The 17,404-nt window shown below is 34.6% G+C and overlaps 2 protein-coding genes across 12 annotated transcripts in view; one reads left to right on the plus strand and one right to left on the minus strand.

The window, feature by feature from the left end:
• Positions 1–350: 350 nt before the first annotated feature.
• LOC127863125 (uncharacterized) lies at positions 351–4,841 on the plus strand. The gene has a single exon (XM_052402495.1). The coding sequence runs from the start codon at positions 674–676 to the stop codon at positions 3,506–3,508; it is 2,835 nt and encodes a 944-aa protein (XP_052258455.1). The 5' UTR covers positions 351–673; the 3' UTR covers positions 3,509–4,841.
• A 6,244-nt stretch (positions 4,842–11,085) lies between these two features.
• The window catches only part of LOC127863129 (mediator of DNA damage checkpoint protein 1-like), a 54,558-nt gene continuing 48,239 nt past the window's right edge, over positions 11,086–17,404 (minus strand). For 8 of the 11 annotated variants that reach the window (XM_052402502.1, XM_052402500.1, XM_052402499.1 and 5 more), the window contains 4 exons: positions 16,943–17,098; positions 16,431–16,456; positions 15,865–16,025; positions 11,086–14,974 (listed from right to left, as the gene is read on the minus strand). In XM_052402502.1, the coding sequence (XP_052258462.1) occupies positions 14,881–14,974; positions 15,865–16,025; positions 16,431–16,456; positions 16,943–17,098 (437 nt within the window). In that variant the 3' untranslated portion in view covers positions 11,086–14,880. The remainder of the gene's footprint in view (positions 14,975–15,864; positions 16,026–16,430; positions 16,457–16,942; positions 17,099–17,404) is intronic. The other 3 variants (XR_008040931.1, XR_008040930.1, XM_052402501.1) reach the window with 3 other exon arrangements.

Here is a 17,404-nt window from a genome sequence, read left to right on the forward strand (position 1 = left end):
AATGTATTAGTGAATGTATGAGTGAGTGAGTGTGTGAGTGATTGAGTGATGAGTGAATGAGTGAGAGAGGGAATAAATAAATACATATATAAGTAAATACATAAATAAATCAACGGCTTAATATAATCACATTGACACTGCAATCAGCAGATGTCTGATGTTAATGAAAACCAGCACGTATAATTAGCTCACTACACAGCCATAAATAAAGTTGCAGAGATGTTATGGTCGACCGATTACGCGAGGAGAGACTCCACGTGACAGCTCGTTCTTCTAACGCTTGTCAGGTGAATACAGGACGTATATATAAGCGCCTGTTGCAACACATACAGTTTGTGTCACTAGAAGACGGCTCACGCAACATAATGTGTATTTGGCTTGCCATTTTAATTCTATAAATTCATGCACATCTTCAAGTTGTACTCAGCTTCGAGCACTGTGGATTCGTTTGTGACTTAACCAAATAAATTGCTTAAAAACCAACAGGATACGTGTAATTGTTATGACTTGTGATTAAAGTTTATTTCAAGTCTGAAAAACGTTAAATCGAATATACATTTTAGGTGAAAAAAACAACAACAGAATATATAAGTCTGTGTTTTCCCTTTAGTACGCTTAGTTAGCTGGATCAATACAAGACTGTTTAATTCACGTTGAAACAAAAGACTCAAACATGAAAGCGTGTTCAGTGAATTCAATGACGGTGATTGTTTATATTGTGTCTGTTTTTGTTATCCTAAGCGTTATTAACAGTGTGGATGGATTTAACATGCTAGTATCGCTAGATAAGAAACAGCCGATGAAGAAATGTATTTCACCGTGTAAAATATTTCCAGCAATGTGCAAAAACAATGGCGTATGTAAAGAACAAGGAATCGATTGCACTTGGTACTGTCAATGTCCGGAAAACTGCGAAGGATTTTTCTGTGAACATGTAGTAACCGAAAAGCAAGAGCCTAAACAAGATGACACCGAAATTGCAGATGAAAACAAGAATTCGGTTGACCTTCAACAGAAGCAAGATACATCTGCCTTCGATAAATCCAAAATTGCTCACGCATTGGCAGGACTTTTACAGAACACGCCCGTGGATAAAAAAGAAGAGGAAAAGGTGAATGGAGGACTTGAACAGTCTGCGACTGTGAAAGAAAATGATACCAAGACAATGATACCGATCTGTACTCCAGAGGAACTGGGTAACAATACTGTATCGAACACATCAAACGATGTTGCAAAGAATATTTTTGATAACGATAACAAAACATCCAATCAGACTCATACACAGTCATCACCAAAAGTTAAGCTTTTTGAAATCATTGAAAAGGCACTTGCAGTCGAACCAACCGATTCTTCCAATAAATCTGAGGAATCGGTTATCGCCAACCAGACGAGAGTTGACATTTATGCCGATAGTGTAGCACGAATTGCAATTAATACGTCCACGAGCGATAAAAGCTCTCATTTGAATGTGTCAAACGAAGTGGACAGTAAAAACGCGAGACGTGACTATAGTAGTAAACCTAAAATAGAAACAACGGATTCATCTGTAACAACGGAGACGTATGTGTCAAACTTCAGCCAAGTGACTTCGACCGATTACGGCAATTTTATTGATCCCGCTACAATCGCTATTGCATCGCCGGGTAGCAACGCGGATGCATCGGTATTCACTGCTCAAATATCCCCTAATGCTTCAGCATATAACAGCACAAACATAATTGTTCGTCACAATAACAACACTTTAACAACTGCCTCAGTTGAAATCAAGTCACCAATTACGGAAACTGAAAATACACATAATCCAACAACTTCAAATACGATGACAACAACTATAAGTACTACAACTACGGAAGCCACCACTAAATTGCCTTTAGCCACCACTACAGCTGTGCCTTTAACGACTGGGTCGACTTTGTCGACAGAACCGAAGCAAATATTATCTACGGCTTATGGTACAACTTTGTCGACAGAAACTATTTCTTTTGTTTCAATCACAGACAGTTCCATTGCGCCGTCCTCAAGTATGTCCTCCACTATCGTTCCAGCAACAACTCCGCCCACTTCTACTGTTTCGAAAACATCTATTGTAACACAGTCCTCGTCGACAACTTCTGTTATTACATCATCGCCAACAACTGTTGTTACAACAACATCGCCGACAACTTCTGTTATAACAACAGCGCCAACAACTATTGTTACAACATCATCGCCAAAAACTAATCTTACAACAACATCGCCGACAACTACTGTTACAACAACATCGCCGACAATTACTGTTACAACAACATTGCCTACAACTACTGTTACAACAACATCGCCGACAACTACTTTTACAACATCGCCGACAACTACTTTTACAACATCGCCGACAACTACTTTTACAACATCGCCGACAACTTCTTTTACAACATTGCCGACAACTACTTTTACAACATCGCCGACAATTACTGTTTCCTCTACACAGCAGACAGAAGCTGTAAAGTCCACTACATCGGTTTCCAACAAAGAACCAACAATTATCATATCTACTTCATCACAAATAACAGCATCGTCCACTGATAAAGTGTCAGCAACAACGGTAACAACGACGTCAAATATCAAATTACATGACCTATCAATACCGAATTCCGACCTTTCTAAGTCGGAACATATTGTCACTGCAAAATCCTCAACAGATGTTATAATCCGTGCAGAAAATTCCACCTCAAGAGAGATATCGGACACTCGTATGGAAACAGTAATTCCAGAAAAAGTAAGAAGTTCTGTTTTGAAAGCTGAAGGATCTGGCAACCCACCATCCGAATTTCCGCAAAGTGAGATTCAGTTGACCAATGTCAAGGCAATTCTACATTATTTAAAAATTGCAAAGGCGCTGTTAAATGTAAGTGATTCTGGAGTTGAATTGTCGGCATTTGAATCACTGCTGAAGAACCATATAGCAAATGTAACATATTTGAATAACGCCACAGCTAATTCAATTGGTGACACACCCGCTTCAAACAATGGGTTTGCAGTAGATCTACGTGTACCTGCTACGACAAATTCACCAATTCATGTAGCAAAAGAAATACAAAATACCGCCGTGAATGCATCGTCTTTAAATGAATCTACACCTTTTGATATGGACGCAATAACGTTGGAACCGGACACCCCCATCATGTCGGATACTTCTGAACTGCGAAGGACAGAAGGCGATTCAACTTTACAATCATCTGTACCACAATCTTATGTAGCAGATACTAATTTGGCAAATAAAAACATGTCAGAGACCAATAACAAGACAGAAGACACGGCTTTAACGTCCACAGTTCCACCTTCAACAACAGTGAAATTAAAACCACTTGTAAGTGGAACAAACTTTGAAAACATTGAGAATGCGAATGAATATACCAATGTCGATCCTATCAGTGCTTTGTTGCAGCAGGAGCTGTCTAGGAAATATATTAAATTAGATCAAATTAAGGTTGACAAATCTCTGTTTAAAACTGATTTGCACGGTTCATTATGAGTTGTGATAATAATTATAAATAAAGTGACGCATTGTGGGATTTTTAATGGATTATTTTTTACATGAATTCCACAATGCTGATAAACAGCGAATAAACATAAATGTGTAAGTGTATTAGTAACTTACAAATCAGATACATTTAAAGCGAGTATTGGCGTTAAAATACTAGGCGTCGACTGAAATTTTGAACTGATTATTGACGGTAAAATACTAGGCGTCGACTATAATTAGCAAGGTGATTGACATATATGATAGGTTTATGAATAGACAATTGTAATCTAACTAAAACACCTTAAACTATTTGTAAAAATATAGGATGAAGTTACAAGAACGCCAGCTGACTTTGACGAGGATTTATGTGTGCCATAAAAGCGTAAAGTGAAACATTGATTAATGAGAAGGAATGAACACTTGTGCGCAACTGTTTTTTCTTCCTTTGATGTAAAGCATGTCTATTTTGAAATACACCTATGCAGTTTAGAATGTGTTTATTTAAACGTTTGATTTGTATGTACCATTTAAGTATTTTAAGGGAGATGTTTGCGTCTTTAATGCACATTCGATTTTTTTTGTTATCCCAACTTAACGAGTTGTGCTTTGTTGTAAATACGCCGTTTTCCGTGTGTGTATACGTATTATTTAAATACAAAGTTGCATTTGTTATTATTTGCATTTGCATATTTTTTATGTAGATCGTTGCGTTTTATATAAGCAAATTAAACTAAACTGAATAAATTATTATTTTCTCTATTAATTTTGGTCAAGATTAGGTAAGAAACTCTTGTCTCGAATGTTTATAAGTATTTTTCAGCACAGGTATTTTTATTTTGTTTATGGTTTTAAATGAATCATTATGTTATTAGATGTCGAATTGTCATGGGGTTTTGCAGAATTTTACATGCGTATCTATTAATTACAATGCGGATAAAATAGCTCTTGACCTTGCAATTTATGACTTGATAACTTTTAAATTAGCATCGATAAGCTTTAATTAGAATGTTCAAACTGTAGTTTTTCACTATCAAATAGTGATTTAGTTAGCTTGTTAATGTTCTGAGCTTAATGAATTGCTTTGACTTCGGCGTCTGAATAAAATGTTTGTGCCCGGGTTTCGATTTGGGAAAAGCGTGACTCGGTTGTCAAATGAACATAGGCCAATATGGGCACATTTTGCAATTTCCTCTCATGTTTGTGTCTGTGTTGATAAATTTATTGTTGTCATTTGACATTGACATTGGGACAAAATAAGTATAGCGCACACAAAATGATTTATATGATGTTCCTTAATTTGCATAATAATAATGTTATATTTAATAAATTGATTTAACAATAAGTTATTCTTTCGTTTTCATTTCTATGGCGAGTTTTCTTATACAGCCGTATATTGTCTGAAACTCCATAAATAAACTGCTAGTGGTTAAAAGAATGGAATATATTATTATCGTTTTTATTATAAAAGATTAATATTGACCAAGAGGGCACACGAAGATTAATATTGACCAAGAGGCCACACGAAGATAAATATTGACCAAGAGGGCACACGAAGATTAATATTGACCAAGAGGGCACACGAAGATTAATATCGACCAAGAGGACACAATGATATTTTCTGGCATCATGAAAACATATTTCCCTCGACAGCACCTACGTCAATGTATTTTTAAGTGTACCAGCGAGTATCCGATCAAATGATATGCCCCTTTATGCAATATATCTGGAACAACAGTCCAACTAAATTGGACTTCGCTAAACTTCCTTTAAACCAAAAATACCATTAAAGCGGAGACTGTCTTCCCTGGTTAAAACACATGCATAAAGCCAGATTTTCCCAGAATGGCTATTTTAGCGTGTTTTTGTTTTGTTGGTAATTTATTTTTCACGTTATCTAGACTCAATAGACTCGTATATGACGAACCTCAGACAGAGGAATTAATTTCGGTTTGCGCAGGCAAATATGCAATGTCAACGCCATTGCACAGTGGTGTTAAAATACAGGTATAAAACCACCTGTCACCTGCGCAAGTGTCACAAAATGCATATTTACGTTTTGACATCGCATTTATTTCCTGATATATTACAAGTTATAGCATTATTAAGCGCTGTTTTAGTAAGCAAAAAACGCTGGAAGTGGCTTATTTCATCAATTTATTTATCAACAAAATATCTATCTATTTACAAAATAAAAGTATATTAAGCAATAATAAAATGGAAAGTACAATTGCTATTCATTTCATTTTTTTTTTATTTCAACTCTGTATTAGTTGGAATGTCCGCCACTAGCGTACAGCGCTTAGGTGCATGAGACTTGCTGACTGTTCAAATTAATAATGGCATAGGCAATGATCCGTGTCGAGGTCGGAAACACACAATAATACAGTTATTATTTTCTTCTACATGTTAAATTACTTATCTTTGCATTCGTTGCTACGCCAATTTCAATTTTAAGTTAAAGGAACAAATTAGCTGAACGAATAAGCAGAACAGAACATAATTTTATTACACAAAAAGTTTACAATTTCTAGTTTAACAAAATAATAATACAAAATACATGAATATGTAAAGTGGATTTGCAGAAATGATATGAAATAGTAATGGATGAACTTCACAGTTAATTGAACAAAATTCGTATTATAACACATGCTAACAGTGTATCTAGCTAAATATGGAACCATTTTAGTACATCGATGTATTTATAATCAATAAAGTAAAACAGTAATTATAATTTGGAGGAGCACAAAATAATACAATGCGAACCCAAACCACATATTATTTAAGTAGCAACGGCACATTTACTAATTATAATTATACTGTATTTATAATAATAGTGTATTTGTATTACATATACCAGCATATAGTCTATAATCAGTAAAATATGGTAATAATTATAATATCGAAGGAGCACAAATTACATTGTATACGTTTGAATCCCAATCACAAATTAAAGTATCGGCACAGTACCGGGTTATAGGTATATTTAATGTCAATGCAATATCTTTATCATCATATTATATAAACCAAACATGTTCAAATATAGCATATATAACAATAACGAATCTTGAGTCCTTCTGAAATGAACTTTCTTAACTGTAGCAATTCATAGTATTTTCTGTAGTTTATTATTTTTTGAGTTTAAACATACTAGATCTGACTCTATCATTAGTTTTAATGTAGTTTTTTTCTAATTTGGGCAAAGTTAGAACATTTCAACAAAAAGTAGTATTCATCTTCTATTTCATCGCTGTCACATATTTGGCAGAGTCGCAATTTTCTTCCCAATCTATTATATCCCCCAGTCTGTATGTGCACAGATGCGTAATTTCGTAATCGCTGTTCTTAAATGTTCACTCTTGTAAGTATTCGTCGATAACTCTTTGTTTAAACAAAGACAACAAATTACCATAATTGATTTGTGAATTATTAGACCTCACATTATTAAATCCGTTAGTAAATCACTCACCTTCCCAAACCAGTTCAATGTATAATCATTTAAGGCAACCAGACCATCTTCGTATATGGATCGTAATACAATTTTTATGCCCCCGAAGGTGGGCATATAGTGATCGCATTTCTGTCTGTCTGTCCGTCTGTCCGTCACAATTTTGCGTTTAGGTTTCGAAAAATGCTCATAACTTCTATGTCGCTTCAGATGTAACCTTTATATTTGGTATGCATGTGTATATGGAAAAGGCCTTTCAATACGCACACACATTTTGACCCCTTTGACCTTGACTTTGAACCCCATATTTCACACGAGTATGCGATAATTGAAGACACAATAGCATCAAATCACTGCAAAACTTCCTACGGCCTACAACTATAAGTTTTCAGCTTTGATAACAATACGTTTCATTTATACGAAAGCAACAATACAATCGTTTATTCATATTTACACATTTTTGAATAATTGAATGGATAATGAAAACTGCATCTATCGTTGACCTGCCTTTTCTAAACCAAAACAGCGCGTCAAATATAGCATCGTTTATTTCACTCCAAGTTGTTATTTGCTGGTTGAGTACACATATTAACAAGAATTTTAGGAATATTTCAATACTTAAGCTGCTGAGGCCGACGTTAACGTAAACAACGACGAAAGTGGCAGTTTGATAATACAGAAAATCCAATCCGCTCTTACCCTGACCCCGACAAACCTATGTCCCAAGATGAAATAATTAAAGCTACAAGGCGTTTAAATGATAATAAGGCAGTCTCAAACGATAATACTATTTATGAATACTTTAAAGAAACAGTGCATACTATGGTTAAACCATTGGAAATATCATTTAATTATATCTTGGATACGAAACAATTTCCAAAGAACTGGTCAACGGGAGTTATTTTTCATTACATACATGGGGCGATAGATCCGATCCAAATAACTTTAGAGGCATCACGTTGTTAATCTGTTTTGCGAATCTCTTTACAAGTGTGATAAACGAACGCTTGAAATCTTGGGCAGAAACCCATGCCATTCTTACAGACGCTCAGTTCGGATTCAAACCAAATTGCAGTACTGTCGATGCAATGTTCATTCTTAATAATTAAATAGGAAAGAAAACACATAGTAAAAACAATTTTTTTTCTGTTGCTAAGTCGATTACCGGAAAGCCTACGACCTTATAAATCGAGGACAGCTATGGCATTAAATGATTTTATCGGGAATCGACGGCAAGTTAATTTCACTTATCCTCTCTATGTATAGAGAAGTCAAACTTCAAGTAAAACATATGGGCTCACTTTCGGACTTTTTTGGTAGCAATATCGGCCTATAACAAAGAGAAATTACATCGCCGATCATGTTTTCGCTAATTATTAATGATACAGAATTTAATTTGCAAAACGGAAATTTACACACTATTTATACATTTGAATGGGTTGTGGTCATTTCAAACTTGCGATATAAAAAGCTAAAACATAATTTTGAAAACTGAGTTGCGCCTAAGATTATACAACAGCGAACAAATTCAGTGCCTTCAGCGCTTTGATTTTAACTGTGATCGGCACAACGTGTGTAACAGTTGTCGTCCAACCAGTGTGAAGACGATATCAATGCTACTAAATTGCGTTGTAGCGCTCTTCGCTAGGTCTAGCGACCAAACGGGCTTACAAGCTTGCATAACGTACGCTGTCCACAACACAGTATGATAACAAGAGCTTGGGAAAAATATAACAGAGTTCAATCATAAATATAGTGATCTGTACACACAGGTCAAGACTGGATCATTCATTTTTTAAATGAATTTCTTTTAAAATTGGTAAAATCATGAAGCCTGAAAGGACTGTGACAATTTAGATTTTGGGGATTAAAAAAAAACAATTCTTTTATAAGATAATTTAGATCAAGAATGTGTAGAATCTCCCAAAAACGTTTTATATGGTATGAAGTTTCGTTTGTATTTTGAAAGTTATAACAAATATAAGCGTTCAAAGGTTAGTGATGTTTCATAGAGTTTGAACGTTATTCTTGAAACCTGACAGATCTCCATCAGAAGTTGTATCTTTGGACGAGCAATGTGTTTTTTTAACGTTGAAATATAAACATTTGTTTACAAAGTATGTGTGACCATTCCACTAATGGATGGATTGATTTATAATTGACAATTGGGCTAATGGACAAGTTTATTGAGAATTGACCATTCCTTTTATTGAGCAGTTGTCCAGTAATTGACCATTGACAATTTCACTCATTGGCCAGTTGATTGCTAATTGACCATTTACCATTTCATTTATTGAACAGTTTATTGAATTTACCATTGACGTTTGTGCTCTTTGCCCAACAGAGTGAGAATTGATTATTTCACTTATTGACCAGTTTATGGAGAGTTCACCATTGAACATTTAACTCGTATATTTCATTAAGAACTGACCATTGACAAGTGACCATTTACCATTTGGTTGAAACTAATTTACCCGTTGATTGAGAAAACCATCGGTTGATTAAGAATTAACCAATGACCAATCATTGATAATTGCACATTGATCAGACGTATGTTTTACGGTTCATTAGACCTCGTCAGTGTTTGTAAGTTCCTGTCAAATTAAGTGAATACTGGTCACTTAAATTGTGTTTCCTTAGAATTATCATTTTAATTGCACAGTGACCAGCTTGGTATACGCCAATGTTTCCCCATTTCGACCTTAAACGTGTTTGGTATAACTAAATGGTTTTATATTTTAAAGCATGGACATCTACTTATTCAGTTCTAACTAATCACATAGGATCATACAACTATTTTGGGTTGTGATGCCTTATTTGTTTTGTAAATATTGGATTTGTAGCTTCTTTGATTTTGAATACATGCTATTGTCAGGTGAAGCGACTCTATGTTTTTAAGCAAAACAATTAGCTAATTGACATGCTAACTGTATCTAGTGATGTTTTCAGTGATAATGGTTATGCAAATATAAAGAACGTACTAGAATCATTACTTGAAATATTAGTATTCATGTAAACAACTTTTAAACAACATCATTATATTATACCAATCAGTCACTTTACGCTATGTATGTGGTAAATACATAATTGATTACCATAATTAGGAATTACGTACTTTTAGAGTGTTTGTCCTTGTATAATTGTTTTCTTTACTATGATGAATCGATGATTGTTAAAATTACACTAAAAACATTGAATGGGAAGTTCTCGTTATGTTGTGTGAATTTTAAAGTTATAGTTTCTATAAGCGCTAAAAATGTTGTAAACATATTGAAGACACGTGCACTGACTTTGTATATGGGTATTAGGAGTACATGTATATAATATATTATTTTGAAAAAAAACATAGAAGCATGCTTTCTTTATTGACGCATTTTGCTGTATTTTCTGTGTGGGTAAGCACATCCACTTAATTTGAGTTAAATCCTTGTAAAGAACTATGTCAAGTTTGTTTATGAGAATACTTAACTTAATTCTGTTACTAAGTCAGCGAAGATTAAAAAAAACGTAAGCATTTATATTCAACCTGAAAAATAACATTCTAAGAAATATTTTTTAAATATTAAACTTGACTTACAATCATCATGAATTGGAAAGGGACAATTTTTTGCAAGTAACCCTTGTTATCGATAATCTGGAAACTATGAGTAATAATAAAAAAAGGTAAAACGACTTTGTTAATATCGAAAGCATGGGTGGACCATTGATAGCAAGTTATATTTTGCTCTAAAGTCCCGGGTTCGAATACATATTAATGTAGCGTATATTGACATCTAGAGTCCGTGTATTTTGTTACAATATTAAAACATCTATTAATAATTTCTGAAATGCAATTAGTATAGTTTATTTATTTATATCTAATAATGTTAATAAATTTCTATTATTTTATTAAATAAATTTATATTATTTTATTACAACATCTATTGGTAATTTCTTAAATTTAATCATTTATGTTAGATGGATACATAAATTTCTATTAGTTTATTACAACCTCTATTGGTAATATCTGACATTTAATCATTATATTTATGTTAGAATGGGGCGTTCTATTATATATCGTTACGTTACACAAGTATTGAAGTAAAATCAAATACGACACAGCAAATGTTACTTTTGGGAACAAACATACAAACCTCATTGATTACCACAATGAAATGTATTTATTTCAAATAATATTAATAATGATACAACAGTGTATGAAGAATGTGCAAATTTTGTGCAAAGTTACACAATGAGAAGAATGAATTCCTCGGTACAGTTAGGTTTGAAACAAACAACGTTGGCACTAAAACATCAAACAACTCATTTTGAGGATACAAGAAATGTAGTACATCGATATTTGAGGGTTGTGTATATAAAGAAACAATCGATTTTATAAAAGAAAGTAAGAAACAAATCTTCATTCAACATATTTAATTATTTTCCATGGAAGTTTTAATTAAAACTTATCATAAAAAAAATTACATGAGTTGTGTAACTAAAAGGACATGTTATTTCCTCGTATCATAATACTGGTTACACAAGTCAAACTAAGTATACAAATGTACATAAATAGCGACACAATAGGTTTCAAAATGAAAAATGAATAAGGTCGCCAGCCAAAACATACTTTATTGAAGAAAATATTTTAATGGACAAAAATAATCAATTTCAAAACATACTTTATTGAATACTTTATTGAAGAAAATATTTAAATGGACAAAAATAATCGATTATTTTTAATTTTAGGAGACATGCCACATCAACACCGAATTGTTATAACATTCAGTTATGATGGAATGAACATATCAATGCACATTGTTAAAAATACGTATAAAAAGACATACAAGACTAAAATCTTAATCTTAACAGCATGGTACATACTTAAAACAACAATCAAATACTATTTTTTAAAAACCTACTTAAGTCTTTTATGCATGCACATCAAAATTTACATTTTTTTGTTCACAAAATACGTCCGTCACATTAGGAGGCATCATTCATACATTGTAACAGCTTTTGTGCAGAACATTGGACTTGCTAGTTTGTTTATTATATCGTTGACTCCCATAAAGAATCTTCATAATTCTTCCTGAAATGCCCACAAACTGGAGGAAAAAAGAAACGAGAGGGCCAAGATGGCCCTAGTTCGCTCACCTGAGAGGAGTCGGTTCATTCAATCTTTACCTAACGTCAAACTTGACCTACATATTGTCCAGACAAACATTCTGGTCAAGTTTCATCACTATTGAACCAAAACTCTGGCTTATGGAGTGTTTTTGTTTTTGTAAGATTTGACCTGGTGACAAATATTTTGAGTTGACCCCCCTTACCAAACATCAAACTTTGTTTACAACAAGATATATGTTTGTTAGAAACACAATGCCCCCTATAAATGAGCCACTTTGATTTTTTTTTACCTATGACCTTGAAGGATGACCTTGACCTTTCACCACTCAAAATGTGCAGCTCCACAGAAGTAAGTAAGAGATTGAATGGAGAAATGAAAATCATTTGTTTAACTTTTGACCTTTGACCTTGATGGATGACCTTGACCTTTCACCACTCAAAATGTGAAACTCCACGAGATACACATGCATGCCAAATATATAGATGCTGTGTTCAATATTAAACAAGGGCTGTTTGTAAAACATGCAGGCCCCCCCATATGGGCTGTCAGTTGTAGTGGCAGCCATTGTGTGATTACGTTTTTTGTCACAGTGACCTTGACCTTTGACCTAGTGACCTGAAAATCAATAGTGGTCATCTGCCAGTCATGATCAATGTACCTATGAAGTTTCATGATCCTAGGCGTACGCATTCTTGAGTTATCATGCAGAAACTATTTTACTCTTTCGAGTCACTGTGACCTTGACCTTTGACCTAGTTACCTCAAAATCAATAAGGGTCATCTGCCAGTCATGATCAATGTACCTATTAAGTTTTATGATCCCAGGCTTAAGTATTGTTGAGTCATTATCCGGAAACCATTTAACTATTTCGAGTCACTGTGACCTTGACCTTTGACCTAGTGACCTCAAAATCAATAGGGGTCATCTGCCAGTCATGATCAATGTACCTATGAAGTTTCATGAACCTAGTCGTAAGCGTTCTTGAGTTATCATCCGGAAACCATCTGGTGGGGAAGGAGACCCCATGACACCAGTACATAATATAATCTGCAAATGTGGTCCTAAACTGCATCCAAGAACGAGTCACTGTGACCTTGATCTTTGACCTATTGACCTCAAAATCAATAGGGGTCATCTGCCAGTCATGATCAATGTACCTATGAAGTTTCATGATCCTAGGCGTAAGCGTTCTTGAGTTATCATCCGGAAACCATCTGGTGGGGACGGAGACCCCACCCCAACAGTGCATATATAATCTGCAAATGTGGTCCTAAACTGCATCCAAGAACGAGTCACTGTGACCTTGACCTTTGACCTAGTGACCTCAAAATAAATAGGGGTCATCTGCCAGTCATGATCAATGTACCTATGAAGTTTCATGATCCCAGGCGTAAGTGTTCTTGAGTTATCATCCAGAAACAATCTGGTGGGGACGGAGACCCCACCACAACAGTACATAATGACCTCTTTTGTCTACACAAGGTTTTTCTATTATTTGATCTAATGACCTAGTTTTTGACCCTAGATGACCCAAATACAATCCCAATCCAGATTTTATCAAGATAAACATTCTGACCAAATTTCATAAAGATTGGCTGAAAACTGTGACCTCTATTGTCTACGCAAGGTTTTTCTATTATTTGACCTAGTGACCTAGTTTTTGACCCCAGATGACCCAAATACAATCCCAACCCAGATTTCATCAAGATAAACATTCTGACAAAATTTTTATAAAGATTGGATGAAAACTGTGACCTCTATTGTCTACACAAGGGACCTTGTGACCTAGTTTTTGACCCCAGATGACCAAAATACAATCCCAACCCAGATTTCATCAAGATAAACATTCTGACCAAATTTCATAAAGATTGGCTGAAAACTGTGACCTCTTTTGTCTACACAAGGTTTTTCTATTATTTGACCTAGTGACCTAGTTTTTGACCCCAGATGACCCAAATACAATCCCATCCCAGATTTCATCAACATAAACATTCTGACCAAATTTCATAAAGATCGGATGAAAACTGTGACCTCTTCTGTTTACACAAACAAATTGTTGACGGACACACGCACGCACACACCCATGCATGCAAAACGGGCGCCGGACATCATACGGTCACATAAGCTCACCATGTCACTTCGTTCCAGGTGAGCTAAAAACCCACCTATTACCATCAAACAAACTTAACCATACAAGTTGCACTTACAGATGACATATTAAAAGTACAGCAGATCAATTTGAAGTACGCGTAACAGGATAAAATCAACTTACGACTCTTTGAATTTTTCATAAATATTTATTTATAGCATCAAGTTGCCGTCCTCTGAACAAAAACAGAAATAAACACATTACATTGCTGTTTGTTTTTAGTTTGAGGCCTATGCAAGTTAGAAACAAGAGATGTGTTTGTCAGAAACACAATGCCCCCTAATACGCCACTTTTTTTTTATACCTTTGACCTTGAAGGATAACCTTGACCTTTCACCACTCAAAATGTGCAGCTCCATAAGATACACAAGCATGCCAAATATCAAGTTGCTATGTTCAATATTTCAAAAGTTATTGCAAAACTTTACTGTAAGGTTTAAGTTTTGGGACAGAATGACAGACAGAAAGAAAGACAGACAGGCCAAAAACAATATACCCCCGATCATTCGATCCGGGGGCATAAAAACATGTAAACTTATCAGATTCATTTTGGGTAGATTCTAGAAGAGAAAAGTGGTCACAATATTGCTATGTCTCTGTTGTCTGAATTTATGTTAAGATCTTCATGGCTATGTACAACTATGGCAAAAATGAAGCATTGAGATTTCAATAGGTACTACTTGCGCCTCTTCTTTCCACCTGGTTCTGACATGGTTGATGTATTCAACGTCATTCTCTTGAATCCCTGATTTACTGCAAACAAGGCATGGCTTAACAGAGTAAAGGCAAAATAACTCTTATTGCATACTTAATAAACATGAAGCCCTGCCAGTGATATTTGTTTGTTTCTGAAGATGGAAAATGACACACTTAAAAATCCAGACACTATTATTTATTACAAGTACCATGACTAAATTTATTTATAAAATGGAAATAAATGATGCAGAAAAAAAAAGATTTCCATATTTTCTCCATCCTTGTAATACATTAACAATAATATTTTAATAAAAAAAAAAGATTTTTATTATAAAACGCCCCAGTAATATTTGCCCACTAGCTACTTCAGGGTTCACACAGACCTTGCAAACAAAACTCAAGATTTTTAAGAAATTTCCATTCCTTGTTACGGACTTTTCTTTTCTCAAGACCCTATGCTTTTCATGTGTTTGATATGTTATGTTTCACAGAACTTTAATAGTTCAGATTTGTTAAAACAGTAACTGAAGTTTATGTTTCTGATCTCTACTTTTAACATTGAACTTTATGTATTGATACATGTAGAAATAGATTGTCATGTTTGCTAGTTGCAGACAAAACGCTTACATTTCTGCTAATTCTCTTCGATTTCCCTTATGAATTATTATTATTAATGGATTTATAATGTCTTAGTTGAACCACTTTACGTTTTTCAACATATATACATTATGTATATTTTTGCTCATTTTACCAACTCAATAAATCCCATTCCAGTGCACACACAAATGTTTAAAAAAAAATCACCCTCATCATTTCAGATAATAAAAAGTGGTAGTTTTGCCCAAATCAAAAACATTTTAGGACCGCTTTTCAGTATTAAAGTCAAGGACTTTCTAAGGATTCAGCATACAATTCGAAGACTTTTCACCTGTACGAGCCCTGTACACTTTTGTGTTAAGGATACGCATCTAAATCGACCTCCTGCCTGAGGACCCCAGTGAGTACAAACTCAGAGGAAACCACTCTAACGCCTGCCTTCACTGCAACATCACATACAGAGTTGTCTTCAGGGCAGGATACGACCACTGTGAGTGGTTGGGGCGTCTTAGGCATTGAGGAGAGTACCTGCAGTGACACCAGTAACTGCATTGCATGCTTAATTTAGATACACAATGGGCATACTTATTGCATTGCATTATCTATGCCTAATTGAAGCTGATGAGACAAAAAAAACATCCATTGTGACACATTTTATAGAGTAAGCTCATGTGCACAGTAACCTACCTTAGAAACCAATCAGAAGGGCTGGACCGATTAAAGATGTACATGAATAGGTTCACACAGAGCTAAATTTATTAAGTAATTTAGCTAAATATTAGCATAAACTAGCATATTTACAAACACTGTTTTGTTTTTTCAGGAGATTTATCATATTGACATATCAAACATGCATGTTTTGAAATACTTCTCTTAAAAATCATACGTCTACGACTGATACAAATGCGGATCTTATCGCAATTCTTCACATACCTTTGCTCCAGCACATTTCAGGATTTCTGAAAGCAAAACAAACAGTTAAGTGGTCTTAAAAACAGAAAAAGTTGTTGACAATCTTAAATATTAAAATAAAATCTAACAATTATATAATATCGCATTTGTTTTCAAGGTGTGACATAAACATTTGAACTTAAAACACTGGTTTCAAAATAGCAATATCATTTCCAACATCAAATCTTAGTCAATAAATAAATCTGCCTGTCAAATATTGCAGTTACAGTCTGGACCATGATTCGGCATGTAAGGACACATAAGTGTATTGCTTAGCCTTTTCCCACTCAGAAGCAAAATGCTGTTTCCTTCACATCAGTATCCTAGGGTTAAAAATAAAGCCTTTACAACTTGAATCTAGTAAGAAAGGTCTTAAATTTAATTACACTTCCCAAGGAAATGCAAATGCATCAAAATGCTTATCTGAGTGATAAAGATCTAATGCATTCTTTGTGAGGCGCACCAAAACCGTAAGTAATATATCTCTCTTTTACCATTCATCTGGTCCGGTGGGGGTTTGACAGACTTGGTGACATGGACTGAATATCCCTCCAGTAGGGGCTTGCTGCGGGCCTTGTCCAGGGACAGATGCAGGGTGAACTTGTACTTCTTCTCAGAGGCATCATCTCGAATCAGGAAAGGGGACCAGTCTGAACATGCCCGCATGAATAGTGTATCAGTTGTCAATAAAATACAGGTTTGTGCCCAAACGAAAGCAATACAACATCACCACTTATGCAGCTACAATGTATATTCAAGTTACTCAGGACTGTGTGAATCATTAGGCATGAAAAGTGGCTTGCACATCTTAATTTCATGGTGATGAAATATTTTAAGTTTCAATTGTATACCTTTAAAATTAGGGAGTAATTTGCTTAAAAAAACTTGCCAACTTCCCTACAGACTTAGCGAAGAAATCAATCTACCTTATTTCAAACTTCATTTGCTGTTATATA

This window comes from Dreissena polymorpha, unplaced genomic scaffold, assembly GCF_020536995.1.
Source record: "Dreissena polymorpha isolate Duluth1 unplaced genomic scaffold, UMN_Dpol_1.0 chrUn001, whole genome shotgun sequence".
In the NCBI taxonomy this organism is placed as follows: domain Eukaryota; kingdom Metazoa; phylum Mollusca; class Bivalvia; order Myida; family Dreissenidae; genus Dreissena; species Dreissena polymorpha.

Coding starts and splice junctions, on each gene's coding strand:
- LOC127863125 (XM_052402495.1), top strand. CDS start 674: ATGAAAGCGTGTTCAGTGAATTCAATGACGGTGATTGTTTATATTGTG.